The sequence below is a fragment of the Mytilus galloprovincialis genome, chromosome 6 (assembly GCF_965363235.1).
Source record: "Mytilus galloprovincialis chromosome 6, xbMytGall1.hap1.1, whole genome shotgun sequence".
Taxonomy (NCBI): Eukaryota; Metazoa; Mollusca; class Bivalvia; order Mytilida; family Mytilidae; genus Mytilus; species Mytilus galloprovincialis.
In genome coordinates this window covers 76,648,333-76,668,969 of record NC_134843.1, presented here as the reverse complement: position 1 = coordinate 76,668,969, position 20,637 = coordinate 76,648,333, and the positions used below count along the sequence as shown (strand labels likewise).

Genomic DNA, 20,637 nt, shown 5'->3' with positions numbered 1-20,637 from the left:
AAGATTTTTCGACAATTTTGTATGTCACTGAGTCGTTAATATGAGACCTTTTTTTAATTAATTTTCATCCGGACAGGATATTTAATGTAGGAAGTTAGTGTTGATTACTTAATTAATCAGCGACTTGCTTTCAGTAGACATTTGAACTTTCTGAAATGCACTAATATATATCATTTTGTGTTTTTTTCTGATCTATCTTGCCAACGTTAATTCATATATTCAAGTCGAGCAATATTCCTTAGCTGATTTTTATTGATTGCTTATTTTTGAATAACACATATTCAAAAGGGAGAATATTGATCTATGTTGGATAAACTTGCTCTGCTCCGTAGCGTTAATCCCGCAACATATCCATATGTCTGTCCAAAGATTGACAATTTGGACTTCATCAGTGGTTGCATGTCTAATGTGACATCTGAACTGGTTCCCTTTCCTTTATCTGTTCGGCTCGATCGAAAACAAGAGAGACTGAGATATACCGGCATGTTGCCGCAGGGAGTTAGACGGTGGTTAACGTCCCTCGATGGTTAGATATTCAATGTGAATTTACTCTTGCCACAAAATTTTAGTGTAGACTTTCCTGTGTAAACCTAAAATAACTATATCTAGGAAAAGACAGTTATTACCGTTAAGAATCGTTTTCATAATAATGTGGACGAGAACATTTCTTGTTTAAGACATTTAGACTGTCGGATTGCCAAAGATATAAACGAATACATCAAATAATACGAATAACTAGCAGATGACTAAACATTGTGTGTTGTATTTAAGTTGAATACTTTTCTTATGCACATGCATGAATTTTACTCTTTTATTCTGGAAGGCATCTGACAGTCTAAGTGAGCGTAAAATCATTGTTATTGATAGCCGATAACAAACAAATTAGAGGTAAATGATTCAGTATTATTACCAACATAAGTATATTGCAGTTGTCACACTGTTACTGGAATACCTCTATATGTGATTTAAATCAATTTCCTTTGTGTTAATTTCGGCAGCATAAAAGTATAACAAAAACAACGAACTCCAAGACTAATTCAATCAACGAAACAATCGAAAAACAACTGCTACATTTCTGACTTGGTACAGGAATTTCAGAAGAAATAGAGGATTAAACCCGGTTATAAGCTATCTAACTAAACCTTCCACGTATTGACGAAATTGGATGAAAAATCTAAACAGACCGAGTCACGTCAGAAGTTATAACACCAAAAGAATATAAAAGCATAAGGTCAAATATTGGGGAAAGAAAAGATAATAAAAAGATGCACAATGTCAGAACCTATAATCTCAAGATCATCTTGTATTACTTGTGAAGTAAACACTGACTAATTATCTATTAGATCTTAGTACTGTCCGATAGAATATTTTGCGAAAACGGACGAGACGTTCTTTGACAACACCAGACTCGTTTATTGTTTTGCCCAGACACGGATGACGTTACACAAAGCATGAGTAGCAGATGCGAAGTCTTAGACATCAGATGATTTGAAAATTGTATACTTCATACCCAAGTGAATATGGTTTATAGCTGCTAAGGTGTGAAAATTTTAAAATTCCAAATTGCAATCTTCTCTATTTCGTAAATTCTAGTACTGAGGTTGTCAAATTCGAGGTACATGTCTAAACATGATGCGGATGAAGCTATATCTGTGGTTTCTTCAATCTCTACTTCAAGAGGATATATTAATGGGAACCAATAAAAAAAGGTTTGGATATTTGATAGAAAGAACATCACCGATATACCTGTATGTGAAGTTAAATAATCTAGTTCATCTGATGAGTAAGCCTTTTTCAACTGATTTTTATAGTTCGTTCTTATGTTGTACTGTTATACCACTGTCCCAGGTTAGGGGGAGGGTTGGGATCCCGCTAACATGTTTAACCCCGCCACATTATTTATGTATGTGCCTGTCCCAAGTCAGGCCTGTAATTCATTTGTTGTCGTTTGTTTACGTTTTACATATTTGTTTTTCGTTCATTTTTTTTTTAAACATATTTAAGGCCGTTAGTTTTCTCGTTTGGATTGTTTTACATTGTCTTATCGGGGCCTTTTATAGCTGACTATGCGGTATGGGCTTTGCTCATTGTTGAAGGCCGTACGGTGACCTATAGTTGTTAATGTCTGTGTCATTTTGGTCTTTTGTCTCATTGGCAATCATACCACATCTTCTTTTTTATAGCTTCTTTGATCTTCTTGTTTTCCTACAAGTGTCTGAACTTCATAAGACTGTAAGAAAATGCCTCCCAGCAGAGGTACATAGATGGTTCCCATAGGAATGCCGACAACCTGCCGGAAAATTCTACATCCAAATTCAACAAATATGTTGTAAATGAGAAACTACAGCCTACTAATCACTTGTTCTTGTGTATAGCATGTTTTATTTTCTGGCTCATTTAAAAAATTGGATGTAGAATTATATCCCAAAACAATAAATGTGTAGCCTTTAGTACCTTTTTATGGAGGAAAAGCATTGTGAATTATTTCTTCGAAACGTGTTTTTATTTTTTTAAGTGGTATAGTGGTGTGAAAGGTTGAAATTGGAAAGTTTTGATATAACTTATTTCAGAAAATGACGTTAGAACACTGATAATGTGTTCGACCATGACCAAGCTTGGATCTTAATCTAGTGTTGAATTAATTCATTATTTATATCATTGCTGGCTGGACTAGACGTATTTTTTTTTACACCTTTGATGTTATCATTACAACCGTATAGCATTGCAGTACCTTTTCCTCTTATCCATAAATTCTCTGCTTTTGTTAGGAAAGGTACAAAGTATATTACATATATATGTCCTTTTCTAAATTTTATGATCATGGACAACAGAATCCCAGATCTATGACAAAAGCGATGATTTTAGTTATCTTATTGTTATTTTCTTATTCTTAAGCAACAACATAACATCTTCGAAAGAAGCTTAAAGCTTTTACATATCTTTCTAATTTTGGTTCATAGCCATGTCAAGTACGTGTTTAAGTCAATATTAATGTTAGTATTAATAAAAGGTGCTTGGGACAAAGGTCAATAAGACAAGTTAGCCACGCAATAAAATCGTAAAAGACATCTTCAATAATAAAAAAGCATAACTTTGCCATGTCGAGTTCTTTATTTGTTAATAAAGTGAAGAACTAATTGGTTTAAAGTTGTCGAAATGACCTTTTGAAACAAACAAAAATAACGGAAATTCTTGACCGTTATTTAATTATTACATGTACACAAACATATAAAAAGTATTGGTGGTTATGATCGATGGTTTATTACATAGTTATATTAGATACCCAATTTAACAGCGTAGATATTGGCGCCAGATTTGTCTTCTGGGAAGGTAGAACATCCAATCCAAAGGTATCCCCAAAAGTCAAAACAAAGCGCTTTTGGTAACGTTATTCCTATCTCATCCACAAGTTTGCAGGCAATTAATTCCCCAGCGCCATTCAATAGGTGAAGCGCATGATTATTTTTGTCGGCAACAACTATGTATCCTTCCGGTGATGATACAATGTCGTAGGGTCTAAATTTACTTGTGTCCGAGTTTACTTTAGAATTCCCATTGTATGTCCATTCCAGATCACCATTACGGTTAAGAGCAACCAACCTTCCTTCGATATGAGTTATCCAATCACCGACAATGATTAAATCTCCGTCAGATAGTGTAGTTATTCTGCACGGACTAGTAAATAGTCTCTGCTTGCTCTGGTCATATTCGTAAGAGACATTTGACGTAAGAGACGTTTGTTTTCCATCTGAACTTTTGTATACCAGAACTTTTCTGCAGCTTGATTCTGTTATTTCAAAAGGGTCTCCGCTTTCTCGTACACCGATATAAAAGTCGCCATTTTTAGCCACATGAACTGCTTTTACTAAGAAGGGAGACAAATCTAGAATCGACTGAAGCTCACAATTTAAAGAAACACGCACAATCTCTGATGTTGACTCAATGGAAATTATTAGGTCATTGTTTGCAGAAAAAGCCACGTCAAAAGCATGCAAGTCGAGTTGCTTCACCGTTCCAAAGACATCTGTCAAATGCATTTTCTGAACGGAAGCTTTGTTGTTTTCAAATGTACTAACCCATGCAGTTTCACCTTCAGACACGACTAAATTTTCAATATTACTAAAATTGGTGTTTAAACTTCTATCGATTGTGATATTCATCGTATAAGGTACACCCAGAAGGATCATTGATCCAAACAATGTCGATATTGTTTCCTCAGATGTTGATCTTTCAAGATATTTTATGTTCTTTCTCAAGATGATACTCTCACTTACACATGGCATTTGATAGTTCAAAACTTTCTGTTCAAATTCAAAAATTTCTCCTCCAGCAGATGATTGCATGGAATTTAATATTTCTAGTTTGCAATTCAATATATGCTCCACATTTTCACACCTCTTTTGTTTTAGCAACATATCCTCAATTCCGTCCCGTTTTTTCTCTGTTACATCATCTCTCATCTTAGCTGCATATTTTGTCACAGCTTCCTTTAGTTCACCTTCTTTGTCATTAATCTTACTTCTGATGTCGTCTAAACTGTTTTCCCATTCAGTTTTTGCGATGGCGAAATCACCATATGACTTTTGTAGACAAGTAACATCTTTTTCTATTTTAGCTTTATATCGCTCAAGTTTGCTTAGTTTTTCTTCACATGTCTTTTCAAGAGATTCCAAACAATGTTTTTGATGGGAATTAGAAATACATTCAGAACAAACCAGAACTTCACAATCTTTGCAAAACATACATTGAAATTTCTTGTGATAATTACATGGTATATTATCCATTCTCACTTTTGTATTTACCCGACATAAAAGCTCCGATTTCAAGTCACAAATATCATGCAATGACAGTGTAGGTACATTTTTATGTATTCCTTTACACCTTTCACATAAAAACTTATTGCAATCCATGCATTTGTATCTGATATCCGTGTCTTTTTCACATAGATCACAAGTTTTCAGGACCTGTGCCCCTCCTTCATCGTTACACGCCATTGCAATTCAATAAATCTTTATAATTTGAAATTTCATTCACTATTACTATGCCAGAAGCAAGTCAAGTCAACTAGATGTACACTTATATGTCTATGTACATGTATGTATCATAAAATACACATGTTAAACTGGATAATTTCAAAAAATTGTTGGTTCATCTACAAATTGATTTACAAGAAATTGTCTCTTAAACATGTTTAATTAACCGACCTGTTGGTAGTGTATAGTTACTTTTAAAATGCTGATGTATCACGGAGATTGAATTAAGGTAAACAAAGTTCAAGTATCCTTTTCCTTCCTATTTCAATATAAAAATAACGTTAACTTAGTTTTAACAAACTTATATGTTAATTGGTATAACTTGAGAAGATCTGCATTTAATAATAATTAAAAATAAAATACTCCACAGGGCGCAGCTTGATACGACCGCGGAGGGCGAACTATGAACAGATTGGGCAAGTTTGGACACAACATGCAAGCTTGATACAGCTCTGAATTTGGATTGTGATTAAAAAGTTGACACAGCATAGGTTTCTGACACAAAATGAATATGGTCTAAGAACTTAATGTTTTTAAATTGGACTTTTATCTTTATGGTCCACATACCTGCCAACTTTTCAAAATGCCCATGGGGGTTTTACGTGAAAGATGGTTCTTATAGTCCTACAAAACCTTCAAAGGGGACTTCAAATATATTCTAATATGGTTTTTGGTTTCTTCGTGCTTTAACAAGCTCATAACCATTGTTAAATTAATAGTTTTCTTTAAAATAGTGGACAAAATTGCTCTTACAAAATTTCCACTTGGGAGCCTCTATGGGGAAAATCCCCCGCAAATAGTGACAGTCGGCGGGTATGGGTCCAATATCCAAAATCTAAATACATGGTTAGATTCAGCATATCAAAGAACCCCAATAATTCAATGTTTGATGAAATCAAATAAAGTTTAATTTTGGACCCTTCAGACCTCAGTGTGGACCAATTTGAAAACGGGGCCCAAATATCAAATATCTAAATACATGGTTAGATTCAGCATATCAAAGAACCCCAATAATTTAATTTTTGATGAAATCAAACAAAGTTTAATTTTGGACCTTTTGGCACCGAATTCCTAAACTGTTGGGACTGACCAAAATCAATCCCAAACCTTCCTTTAGTGGACCTGGTTATTAACCTTGTGTTAAAATGTTTTTGATTTCTATTTATTTAAACTAAAGTTATTATCTCGGAAATCATCCGTCTTCGGACGACACTGACGACCAGGACGACTACTTGATACCAATATACGACCAACATTTTTGAAATTTTTGCAGTTGTATAAAAATTCGGTTGAGTGTAATGTATTGAGTACGTTTTCTAACTGGTTGTTCTTCAAATACTGTTTGTCTTATGTATTTGTATCTTTTAATATTTATGCTTTAATTTGTTTTATAAATATTTTCGACCTTCAAAACCTTTGTTTTTTTCGAGCTTACCAGAATACAGTCTTTTAAATCATAAAGAAGCATAAAGCGGTTTTCACAAGCACGTCTTGTATAAACTGTGCTTAAAAAATACCAAAAGAGGTCAGATGATGAAATGCCAATTTTGAATTCTGCTTTCTTCTTATATAGAGGTTCCAGATTATGTTAATTTCATTATATTGAAATAAAGGTAAAGTCAACACAAAGTAAATGTAGTTAGAACCAGTAGACGACTAAGCCTTACTTGGCCTAGGAAATACTTTTGCAGGAAATACTTTTGCAACAAAACCAGTCTTTTATAATTTTTTATTTTAAACGTATGTAAGTAGGTTAAAATCCATTTTATAAACAAAATCAATAAATACTAAAAACCTCAAAACAAGTGTACACAGTATTATCATTGTTTCAAATTGTTCCTAGACAAAGTATATCTTTACAGAACAATTGTCATAAAATTCAAAATATTTATGATATCTACATTGAATATGGAGGTATAACACATACACACAGGTAATGTTCATGTACAACCTTACAATAAGCTTACACATAATTCACACAATCAATTGGTAATCTATACCTTACAATTCAAAAAGATGCATAAAATATTTTTAAAATAAATGAAAAATACTGTATACTTAACAGTGATCCTCTTTTTTAAGTTTATATAAACACAGATATTATAATGCGTAAAAATCTCAAAATAAACTACCAGTTATCTAAATGGTCAAAGCTGAGATTCAAATACCATCTAGATGATAGTAATTGAATGAATCATCTTCTGCATTTTTTTTTTTTATCAAAAACTTGGCTTACAAATATAAAATTTATTAAATGTGATATAATTCTCATATTTTTATCAAAACACTCAAAGTGTTTAAATCCCAAACTAAAACAAAATACTGTTGATAATTTTATTAGCTTATTTATAAACAAAAAAGTGTGTTCATTTTTAAATAACAACTAAATGTAATTTTTACAAAAAATATTTAAAGATATAATTAAATGGTTTTATAAGTTTTAACAGCAAAATATTTAACAATTAAAATTGCTGTCTGTTCCCAATCCTGAACAACATTATTTTTCTTAAATTTTATAGTTTTTCAATTACGTAGATCTTATATTTATAATTATACAAATCACACAATGGTCTTTCTTATGTTGGAAACGTTTATAGATTATTTGAAACTATAATGCCTTGATTACATCAGAACAATAACTTAACAATACACTGATTACATACGAACCATAAATAACTTTAAAAATCTGAAATAAAAATTTTCATTGACATTAATGTGTTAATTATGCTAAAAATTCAATAAGACCTTAAGCTGCATTATTTGAAATATATTACAAAAATGTGTTCTATAAACTAAATAAAAGACAGGATCACTTATATAAAAAGTGTGTATCCTTGTTGGCAAAAAGTCCCAACTAATCAACTGGACAACTCATTGCCATATCAACAGGATACACAAATTAACCTCATCCTCCACCACCACTCCTCCTTGGGGGTCTATATGATGCACCTCCCATGTCTCCCATTAACGGATTGTAATCTGAAATAATGATGTATGGTCGATTATTAAAAATGTATAAAACTCTTATTTCTCACTGCAATCTTTAGTACTATAACTGGTTTAACCAATTATTCTTCTAACTTTCATTCAAATTATTATCACAAAAATCACTTCCTTTAACAATCTTAATCGACATATACTTAACATACTTTTTGAAATTGTTTTGTTGCATATATATTTGTATTTACTTATTTGAATGTTTGTTGATATTGAGTTTGTATGACAAGGTGAGAATCCTGTATCAAAGTTTTAAACAGTAATTTGTCTAATTTCATTAAATATAAACCTCTGCCATACAAGAGGGAGGTATATCAAGCTATAAAATGAGTTTTAACCGACCATTTTTTTCTTCAGAAAATACCTGTTCAACGTCAGTAAATGGCAATTGTTTTTTCACTTGCTATTGATTGATAGCGTTTGATTAGGTTAGTTTTTATGGATTTTCCCTTTTGAATTGTCATTGCAGATTAGGTTTTTTTTGCTGAACTTTTTTTTTGCTATACTTTTTATTTTGATTCAATTTAACAGTGTTGCAACATAAACAGCAATACACCAACTAAATACATGTTAGAAAGTCTTTAAATTATTGTATACCATGTAAACAATCTAAGGCTTATCTTTAATCAGAAGAGGATTGAAACAGCAAGACTTCAGTATCTTATACCAGGACTTGTCCTGGAGAATGTTTGAAAATTGAAGTCATTGTTCATACTTCTTAATATTAACAATTTTAAATTATAGCTTCCCATATTGCAATATGCTATATATAACAAATGTTTGGTTTCCAACTTTAAAGCATAGTAAATGCGCCTGTTAATTTTATGAAGACAAAAACATGATATAGCTAATAGCTGTTGTAGCTGGTGTTCCCTAACATGAATGTTAACAATGACAATTTTCTTTTGTATATTTACTACTAGCATGACTAGACAGATTTATGGGCATTTCAACTTCTAATAAGAGGAAGCGAGGACTAATAAATATTTCAAATAACCGGAATAGTCAGCCTTCATCTGAATGGCCAAAGGATGAACTTTTATAGATCAAGAAATATTCTTAAAACGTTATCATAAAAATGAAGTGTCATATAATTAGAAAACTTCCAAAAAGAATATCTTCATTTATAATATAAACAACATTAAGGGACGACATCAAAAGATCGATGTAGGATAAAAAACTTAAATCAAATAGTTTGGGGGTGGGGGTGGGGGTGGGGGGGGGGTGGGGGGGGGGGGGGTCAACATTGCTGCAAGTTTTGTTAATCTAAAATCGATTGTACATATATCGCTATTGGTCAATCAAATTTTCCCAAATTAAGTTAAGAGGGGGGGTGTAGGGGTCAGTGAAAAAACTGTGAATTAAGTTTTTATCCTTCATTGAACTTTTGATGTCGTCCCTAACTGTGAACCGCAATCAATGTCGTTCTGAAAGACACATGATAAAGTTGAAATCATCCATTCAATAGTTTTACAGGACAGACAATGATTAGGTTGACCGTTATAGAATATCTGTAGCTAATATGACCATGCACACGTCATCGCCTCAAACCATTTTTTTCTTAGATTGTGAAAGCACTCTAATTTTTATTGGTTTTGAACACCACAACGTATGCCACTTGTGGTACAGGAGCTGCTTTCGTTTCAATAATTGAGTTTAACATCGGATTTTGTTAGTGTTATAATGCTTAATCAATAGTTTTCTGTGTGGTATCTTGCGGACAATGCTATATTTTATAGTTCTTATGTTTTGTCACGTAGTTGAACGTTCTTCTACTTTATTGTCCCATGATCTCTCTTGATGATTTTCTACATCATCACTGTGACCTTGGTTAAATGATAGAAGTGTGATCAGAGGTATTCCGTATATGTGTCGGAGTCGGTGTCACAGATTGTTCTCAGATAGAACTTTGTTCATAATTAGAGATGTTGCAATGTGGGTGCATGACATTGACTAAGTCAAATTGTTGGGTTTTTTTTCGGTTGTTATTAACAAGATATTTGTTGAATTTCGATGGCTTATTGGTGTTATAGTATCTTCTGATATAGATAAGGCGGTTTGCAGTTCCTCTTGTTCAAGTGTAGGCCAATTCAAATAGTGTAAGATTGTTGTCATTGAACCGTATTGGTAATTGTAGTTGTTTGTGAGCTTTTGTTAAATTATTTTCTTTTCATGCAAAACAAAATTGTGGTCTCCGAAATCACAGTAAAAAATCTTATTATAAAGTATTATGTATTACATTAACAAGAAACATTTACCATTAGTTCTTAATCTTGGCTTAGCTTTCAAAGGTTTGTTTATATCTTGTTCTTCTTTCTGTAAAAGAAAAGATAATGCAACAATACAAATTATGAAGCAATACAAAACACCAGTTGTAAAATTACAGTATTTAAATAAATGTAAGGTCATTTCCAAATGGTACAATATCAAACCGAATTAATTAGATTAAGGATCCGTCAATCTTTTATAATCTCTTGTCTGTGGGAGTCGTACTTGACCAGCATCTTAAAATAATTGTACGCAATGAAAACAAAGAGGACACAGAGAAATCAACAAATATATAAGGTCCTTATTCATTCAAACAAAAGCATAGTCGATATAATATTAGAATGAATGAATGGTTATTTTTATGATTATGGTGGACAGTTCATCTAGCAGGTTTTGTGATGAGACACCTGGTGTACTTTTCGATGGTTAATTTTTATGAAACAAACCATATTGGTAAACAAACCATATTGGTTTTGAATTCTAGTGAAATAAAGTTATCCCAAACGCTATTGGAATGATCTTAAATCAATTTTTGTTGATATTTTTTATTATTTCCTTATCGTTTACATGTCTGTATCTGTCTTGTTTTATCTAATGATTGTTTTTATAATTCAATCGGTACTCTGGTTTTTACTTAAAGATGGGTTTTATTGCACGATTTTTTCTCTAAAATTAACAACGTTTTTGGATTTCTTTTTCAATGCTCTATAACTGGGTTACCAATTAGGATTCCAAAGGAATTAAATATGAACCAAACTGATGTTACGAATCGTTCGTTTGACGTATTTGATTTTCACACAAGATGTAATTGTAGATTCTTTATAATCTCTACTAATATACAAGACAACATTTACTAGTTGATATGGTCAAACAATAAAAAGGACAGTAAACAAAAAATACTTAGTAAATTAAGTACGTAATAGTCTGGGCTCAGTTTTAAGTAACCAGTAAAGGATTAAGTTGCTATAAGCAAAATGAAATGTTGGATACACCTCATTGAGAAACACCTTTCGACTTAGAGCAAACACAAAATATATTAAAAAGGCGAACGCAAGTCATATTATTATAAAATAAAATTAAACAAACCAAAGATTATCAAAAATGAAAAGAAGAAAAAAAAACAACAAAAAAATGAATCAGCTAAGAAATATAGAGAAATCAATTTACAACAATTATAAGTACTATTCACTGTAAACGTTTTTTTGTTTTTTTTCCCAATTCCTTTTTTTCTTACTATCTAAATGTGAAGATACCACATAAGATTCTCAGAAGCAAAATGTTTGTCTGGTTCATAAAACCATCCCCGTTTATGAAGTTTTCCATTTTATTACACGATTCTAATGAAATTATACATCTTTATAACTAATAACACATAGATGTTTAATTAAAACGGAAATAGTCTATAAAATAGTTACATGAAATGGTATTTTTACGATGGATAATGGAGAGGCAGCGGACATATCTATCATCAATGAACGACAAGTATTTAATTGACACGTCCTTACTTAGAGATAATCAATTTCTATTTCATGGTTATTACAGGGGGATTTTTATAATCGGCAGCAAAACGCGAACTGAATCTGGAAATGGCAAAAACAATGGTCTGTCCATGTATTAAGATAAGAAATCAACATACAAAATTAAAGAAAACCTTTCTATACTATGTCTTGCAAATGACTAAATTTACCATGTCATCGTAAACATGTTCAAGTATTTTTTTACAACGATATTAGAAAAAGATGATAACGAAAGTAAAATCACAAAAATACCGAACTCCGAAAAAATCATAACAGAAATTCCCTCATCAAATCTAAGCAAAATCAAAAGCTCAAACATATCAAACGAATTGATAACAACGGTCATATTCCAGACTTGGTACAGGCATTTTAGTCATTATCGTCTAGCTTTTATGTCTATTGTCTGTATATCATAAGTACTGTGTATTGGTCTTGTTTAAATAGAGGCGTATATAATTCATGGTGTTTTTTTTACACATTTCAAGATTTAACATTTTGTTAAATGAACTTTTTTCCGCTAAGCGTCACTGGTTAGTCTTGTGTGGTCGAAACGCATGTCTGTCGTATTAAATTTAAAACTTGGTTCCTTTTGTTAGCTATTATTCGTGTGTTTCTCTGTCCTATATGCTCTCCCATTTATTTGTATTGTAGTCCTTTTATGTAATGATGTCATTTTAATGTTATATTTTGCCATAAAAGCGAGAGGTTTGGCATGCCACAAAACCAGGTTCAACCCACCGGCTTTTTTTCTTAAAATGTCCTGTACCAAGTCAGGAAAATGGCCATTGTTTTATTATAATTCGTTTCTGTATGTGCTATATTTTAATGTTGTGTTTCTGTTGTGTGGTAGTTCTCCTCTTATATTTAATGCGTTGCCCTCAGTTTTAGTCTGTAACTGATCATGTTTTTTTTTCTCAATCGATTTATGAATTTGAACAGCGGTATACTACTGTTGCCTTTATTTACCAGTTCTCGTGTTTGACACCATCGAATGCGGAGGGTTTTCAATGAATTCATCTTGTTCGATCATAGTTTTTTATGCCGTGTTTCGACAGTGAGGTATTATATGTCTGTCAGTAATACCTTAATAGACCTCATTATTTTCGTTTTTTCATAAATTTATGGATTTATCGACTCTTTGTATGTTATCTTTTTTTACACGCTGACATTAAAAGGTTTGTTCATTCAATTGAGGTTGATATCAATATCTACATCACCATTTACAACTCATATATCCAATTATCCAAGTACAAAATTACATTTAAGAGTTGTTCTAAAACAAAACGTTATATTCATGTATAATATGTCGTAAGACCCAAATAGCCGATTGAACAGAAATTTTAAGTGGATCACAGTATGTAATCAGATTTTCATAACAAATCAAATCAGGGTTTTACAATGATTAATTTGCACGGTTTCTTATACCTATAGTTTTTGTCCATTTCGTCACCCTGGCTTTGGAAAAACACAAAAGGAAGAAAAAGGTTAAACAAAGAATAAGTTCAATTAATTCAACTAATGGTTAGATTCAGCATATCAAAGAATCCCAAGAATTCAATTTTTGATGAAATCAAATAAAGTTTAATTTTGGACCCTTTAGACCTCAATGTGGACCAATCTGATAACCGGACCCAAACATAAAGACTCTAAATACATGGTTAGATTAAGCATATATCAAAGAACCCGATATATACAATTTTTGTTAAAATCAAACAAAGTTTAATTTTGGACCGCAATTTGGACCAACTTGAAAACTGGGCCTATAATCAAAAATCTAAATACAGGTTTAGATTCAGTATATCAAAGAACCCCAAGGATTCAAATTTTGTTGATATCAAACAAAGTTTAGTTTTGGACTACGATTTGGACCAACTTGAAAACTGAGCCAATAATAAAAAATCTAAGCACATGTTTAGATTCAGCATATCAAAAAACCCTAAGAATTCATTTTTTGTTGAAATCAAACACAGTTTAATTATGGACCCCAGATTGGACCAACTTGAAAACTGGAAAATAATCAAAAATCTAAGTACATGTTTAGATTCAGCATATCAAAGAATCCCAAGAATTCAATTTTTGTTAAAATCAAGCTTAGTTTAATATTGGACCCTTTGGACCTTAATGTAGACCACTTTGAAAATGGGACCAAAAATTAAGAATCTACATACACAGTTAGATTCGGCATATCAAAGAACCGCAATTATTCAATTTTTGATGAATTCAAACAGAGTTTAATTTTGAACCCTTTGGGCCCCTAATTCCTAAACTGTTGGGACCAAAACTCCCAAAATCAATTTCAAACCTTCCTTTTGTGTTCATTAACCTTGTGTTTAAATTTCATTGATTTCTATTTACTTATACTAAAGTTATTGTGCGAAAACCAAGAATAATGCTTATTTGGACCCTTTTTTGGCTCCTAATTCCTAAACTGTTGGGACCAAAACTCCCAAAAATCAATTCCAACCTTCATTTTGTGGTCATAAACATTGTGTCAAAATTTCATAGATTTCTATTTACTTTAACTAAAGTTACAGTGCCAAAAACCAAGAAAATGCTTTTTTGGGCCCTTTTTGGCCCCTTATTCCCAAACTGTTGGGACCAAAATTTCCAAAATCAATCCCAACCGTCCTTTCATGGTCATAAACCTTGTGTTTAAATATCATAGATTTCTATTAACTTATACTAAAGTTATAGTGCGAAAACCAAAAGTCATCGGACGCCGACGACGACGACGACTATGGACGACTACGACGCCAACGTGATACCAATATACGACCAAAAAATTTTCAATTTTTGCAGTCGTATAAAAAGAAAACAGCTGTAATTTTATTACCATTTATATTTTGTTTTGTTGTACATATTACAATGAATAAAATTGTATGTAACATTAAATTTTGAATACAAATTTACATGGGATTCCACAGAAGTCCATTTCTCAGATTAAAAAGGGATCGAAGATACAAAAGAGAATAAGTCGTGGAGAACCTAACAAAGCCATGACAAAAAACGAAAACCGACAAAAAGACATACAAGTCAACAGAACACTTCATGTAAAGCTAAAGACTGATGAACACAACCTCTACCGAAATCCGACAGTGATCTTAAATGCTTTGGGAGAAACATGTTATTTTCCACAAGTGGCGCCCATCATGTTACTTAGGATTGATTGATATCAAAATTTGCGAGATCGCTATATCTGGATTATAAAGACACTTATGTAAAAGTTTTGTACAATCACAAGAAGGTTTGAGTCAGGAAAATGGTTATGGTTATCTTATAGTTCGTTTCTGTGTGTGTGTTGCATTTTAGTGTTTCTGTAGTGTCGTTGTTCTCCTCTTAAATGTGATATTTTTCCCTCAGTTTTAGTTTGTAACCCGGATTTGTTTATCCTCAATCGATTTATAATTTCGAACAGCAGTATACTACTGTTGCCTTTATTTGATAAAGTAATTAAACTTTTTCATTGGCGAATTGTTTCTAAATGTTGACGCTAAAGAAGTATGTATATGTTAGTCTAAATAAAGTTATCGATGACCCTATACTATATTGAAATCATCACGAGTTTATTCCATTTTAAATTAAATACGAAAACAATTACTATCTCTTGTTCGAACAGAATTATCCAGGTTTCTTTAATCCAATCAACGTTTGGCACAAAAACTTAAACCCGAATTCGTACTGAAACAAAACCATGAAAAAAGACCTATACCAATCCAGAATAGACTTCGGACACGAGGAACTTATAAATTGCTAGTTTCAATATTTTATCAGTAAAATACGGAATAAGATGCTGTTAAAAATGGCAGAAAACTTGGGTCTTCTTTTCGTGAGTGCCAATGTTTAAGCAATCAAGGGCCAATTGTCATGCAGAGCAAAAGTGACAATCGCTAGTCCTGCCATCTTTGTGGTTGTGAGAAAAAACATATAAAACTTTCAAAAGGATTGTTTCAAGCGCACTCGTGTCATCGCATGGAATCGACATATAGCGCCATTTACCAATATATAAAGAACCATAATAAGTGAAAGGCAAAATTGTAAATCATGTACACAGCTTATAAATTTAAGTGGTCTCAATTTTTGTCATGAGAAAGAAAAGTTGAAAACAATTAGCTCAATGGTTTATCAGCAAGGGGCCGCCCATTTGATTTTCTTGGGGTTGGGTGGAAGGGGAAGAATGACTTTGAAAATGGATCACTTGGCATGGTAAGAACTGAACAAATAAATATTCTGCAACATAAAATGCAGGACAAAGATGATACAACTATGAACAAGAAAAATGAAATACATTTTCATGGAAAAATTTTCATGCGTGAATGATAAAAATAAATGACAAATTAAGGGGGGAAAATCCAGTCCCCCCCCCCCGGATACCAGTTGGTCGTCTACTAATTGCAAGATAATAACACGAAGTGACATTCTCCTAAAGGTCCATTACTCCCGAGCGTCAAAAGTAAAAATCGAACTAGACCTTGATGTTGTTATTTTAAATATAATTAAATTTTAAAAAAGCTTCAGTTCAACATTTGTTGAGGTACTGCACGCAAATCACCAACTGTAGCCCACACCCCTATTAATTTATTACTGATTTCTTTCGAAAAATCCGTTTAGAAATGAAATCAAAGCCTTAAAGGCTGTAAAAGCAATTGCTGCCATGTTAATGTTTGGGGACTTTTATTTTTCATCCACATATATACAAGAATTAAACCTGACATGAGTGTTGTCTAGTTAAAAGTAAGAAGGTTTTAACTTTATATAAATAAAAGACTTTAGCAGAAAGTCATTTTTAATATGTTTTATATTTCATAAGGAGACAACACGTTTACCAGGCTAAAGTTGGGGTCAAATATACATGTGCTGAAACATATAACTCAAAAAGAAATCATCATGGATTATCCCCTGGTAGTGTTTGTAACTTCCTTGGCAATAATTTCCTTTATTGATTTAATTTTAACAATTTTCATTATTAATTTATATTTAACCATTAACACAAATGATTAAGTTAAAACATTTCAACTTTCCAGACGCAAATGTTAAAAAACGGGAAAGAAATAAAATATCTTACAAGACATAAACATGTAAAGAATAAATGTATATTTCAGCTTAATAAAAATATTTTCATAATGTTACTTTGTCATCATTTTTAAAACTAAGTTCCAAACATTATTGCTCAGTTGATATGTGTCCTTCTGATGCGGTACGAGCACAGGCACTTGTTTCTATCCAAAGGTCGATTATCCATATAAATAGTTTTATATGGATAGTCGACCTTCCTATGGATAGAAACAAGTGCATGTGGGTACGAGATAACTACAATTCTCATGCAATCCCGAAAAGGGGGGTCATCACAGACAAACATGACATTAAATCGTTATCACTGAACTAGTATATATATTGTATAGGGGCCAGCTGAAGGACGCCTCCGGGTGCGGGAATTTTTCGCTGCATTGAAGACCTGTTGGTGACCTTAATTCTGCTGTTGTATGTTTTTCTATGGTCGGGATGTTGTCTCTTTGACAAATTCCCCATTTCCATTCTCAATTTTATTATACGAACAAGAACAAACAGCTCTACGTTGCTTTGATATTTATCAATTTTCAGGAAACATTGCGAAACATGATCTTCAATATTTCGAAAACATGTGAAATAAAATTGCTAACACGGTGGACCGTCGAGTGTCAACAAACGTAGTAGACTTGTTCACTGAAAAGACGAGGATAATGGTTTCATCTGACATTTGTTATGCAAACCCAGTTTTGATCATGATATTTAAAAAGACGTACTTTTTTTCAATCTATGTATTAATAAACTAGAAAATTCCAAATTGTAAATATCTCTTCATCTGGACCGACTTGGGATAACTTGGCATCTACTACGTTTAGACGGGTCCATTTCATTAGTAAGGTGATCGATAAATATTACGGAGTTTTGACAGAAAAGGAAAACGAACTTATTGTTATGTGTTTTCAACAAGGGTTTCGTTCCGCTAAATTATTTGCGCAAATAAAGTTTGTCTATTTTTAGATTACAGGTAATAATTTGACACTACGCATTAACCTGTGTAGTGATTTTGATTTTACGATAAATGTATGAATGAACGATAATTTTATGAATGAACAAGAGCACCTGACCTCTTAAAGAAACACAAATTAAACATAAAAAACCGTATTTATTAGGAGATAATTCAGTTAAATTTTCAATACTAAATCAACAACTGAAATGAATCCATATTTTGTTGAAACATCGTACGAACGGCGGAAAACGGAATCGCATTTATAAAAATGTACTTTTTTTCACTCGGACTTCTATGTTATTTGATAGTCAAACGGTTGACCCTTTAAATACAAAAATACATCTACAAGAACATATTCTGAAACTTCTTAAATCCACTAACTTTTTTTTAAAGTTTCAAGCTATGTATTGCATTAGAAAACATACATAGGTGTTAAAGAATGACTGACCAGGAGCCTGTTTAACAAAATACTATGGCTTGATCTGGGCGGAGTCTCTGATCTGGGTCACAAAGATGGCCATACGCGACGGCATAAAAGCAATTGCTTTAAAAACAAAACATTAACAAAATGTTGCTTTTGGTATGGTCTTTATACGATGAAGACATTCATGCAATTTCAGAAAGGTTTGACTAAGTAAATGTTGTCTTCAACCACAGACTTTCATTGCAGGCGAGACAAAAATGTCAGACATAGTGTCAACTATATGTCAATCATTATGAGATGATCGTTATTTGTACTTTGTATCTTTATAGAATATAAATTTGATATCAGTTGTATTGAATCACAAGTAGTCCAAATACTCATAAGCCTTTTCTGCTATATCAAAATATCCATATAAAATAAAGCCTCCAATATCATTAACAGCATAATCAAACCCAGCTAATGTTAATGGGTACCAGAAGAAACATCTTTCAATACTATCTTTAAAAAATATTTTCATCTAACATCCTAAAGCACTATCCAGTACATATTAATTCATAAAAATGATCAAAATTATTTTTCTTTGTCTCTCTGTACCTCCTTCCGTGTCAATTGATTACATTATCTAATTTCTATGCTAATATTCAATGATAATAAAACAGTTTTTCAGGCATGATTGATAGTTTGGAGATGAGCTTCTAATTTACAGAATATATAAACTGTTATTTTCAGATATTCATTACCAAATTAATAATAAATAATGACTTTGTAATTAAAACCGACGATCTAGAGTGGGTTATCCCTATAACGTCATTTGGACATAAAAATCTTCATGTATATAACTGATAGACATTGTTTTCTCGTTCACTTGGAACCTGCTGAAAGTAACTGAACAGACAGTCATCATGGTAAGACATGTTTTCATAGACTTAATTTAATTAACTTAATATAATTGTTGTTTTTTTTTTTTTTTGTTTTTTTTTTATATATATATTAAGATTTTATTAAAGATTTTTTTCTCTCAGAATTTTGGAATAACTTCTAAAATTAAAGGTCTAAAAATACATAAAATTATGCTAAATAAAAATTTATATAAATAAAAATCTTATACACACCCCAAATAAGTTTTTGAAATTTATTGAATTATCCAATTGTTTTTTAAATCGTCTAATTCTACCCACAAAAATTAAACTTTTTTAAAATTACATCAACAAACAACCAAATCTAAAGAAGTTCGCTCGAAAAGACAGAAATAATTTTAGTTTGTGGAAAGATGAATTGATGCTTAACATAAGGCATACAATCATCCAAGCAATATTTCTACATCCTCGTATTTTTATATAGGGACACAAATTTTATGTGATTGCAATGTGCAATTTTAAACACGAACATCTATACACATATTTCTCTATGTTGTTCTAAATAATCTGTTTTACCAAGTACAGAATTGTAGAATACCATCTCAGTCATGTCATATGACAGTTGTTATTCATTCGTTTGACGTGTTTCAGCTTTTGATTTTGCTTTTTAATAAGGTCCGTTTTGAATTTTTGTCAGAGTTCCATATTTTGGTGTTGTTTTTTTAATCAATCAGGACACAAAGAGTAACATGGTAAATTTAAATAAAAAATGCACTGCATGAATATATTTACAAACAAGAGGCTGTCACAACGACAGCAAACCGGATTTATTAACATTTATTTGTGTCCTGGCAATATCACAAGAACCATTACTGATGAATGGTGAAAGTGAAAATCGTCAATATCAAATTTGACCTCCATTTTGTCATCAGTATCAACATATTAAAATTTGAAATGCTTAGATTGAATGGTTCATGAGTAAATGCAACAACCTGAATGGAAACGCCATTTTACGATCTTTCAAGAACCATAACTCCTGAACGGTAAAAGTCAAAATCGTCATTATTGAACTTGACCTCTATTTTGTCATCAGTAACAACATATTAAAATTTCAAAAGCTTTGGTTGAATGGTTCATGAGAAAATGCACGGACACGACGGGAAAAACCATTTTTCAATCTTTCAAGAACCACAACTCCTGAACGGTAAAAGTCAAAATCGTCATTATTGAACTTGACCTCCATTTTGTCATCAGTAACAGCATATTAAAATTTCAGAAGCTTTGGTAGAACAGTTCATGCATAAATGCACGGACACGACTGGAAACTCCATTTTTCAATCTTTCAAGAACCATTACTCCTGAACGGTAAAAGTCAAATTCGTCATTATTGAACTTGACCTCCATTCTTTCATTAGTAACAACATATTAAAATTTGGGAAGCTTTGGTAGAACAGTTCATGCGTAAATGCACGGACAACTCCATTTTTCAATCTTTCAAGAACCATAACTCCTGAACGGTAAAAGTCAAAAT

The 20,637-nt window shown here is 32.0% G+C and overlaps 2 protein-coding genes across 2 annotated transcripts in view; both read right to left on the bottom strand.

Moving 5' to 3' along the window:
• Window positions 1-3,092: 3,092 nt before the first annotated feature.
• On the bottom strand, window positions 3,093-5,225 carry LOC143080360 (uncharacterized). The gene has a single exon (XM_076256174.1). It carries the CDS (start codon window positions 4,992-4,994, stop codon window positions 3,276-3,278), a length of 1,719 nt encoding a protein of 572 aa, XP_076112289.1. The 5' UTR covers window positions 4,995-5,225; the 3' UTR covers window positions 3,093-3,275.
• A 1,522-nt stretch (window positions 5,226-6,747) lies between these two features.
• LOC143080361 (selenoprotein S-like) overlaps window positions 6,748-20,637 on the bottom strand; it is a 38,914-nt gene continuing 25,024 nt past the window's right edge. The window contains exons 5-6 of the mRNA XM_076256175.1: window positions 10,289-10,346; window positions 6,748-8,012 (exon numbers count right to left, since the gene is read on the bottom strand). Of these exons, the coding sequence (XP_076112290.1) occupies window positions 7,939-8,012; window positions 10,289-10,346 (132 nt within the window). The 3' untranslated portion in view covers window positions 6,748-7,938. The remainder of the gene's footprint in view (window positions 8,013-10,288; window positions 10,347-20,637) is intronic.

Bases quoted from the DNA above. Each gene is read 5' to 3' on its own strand.
- LOC143080360 (XM_076256174.1), bottom strand. From the start codon at position 4,994: ATGGCGTGTAACGATGAAGGAGGGGCACAGGTCCTGAAAACTTGTGAT.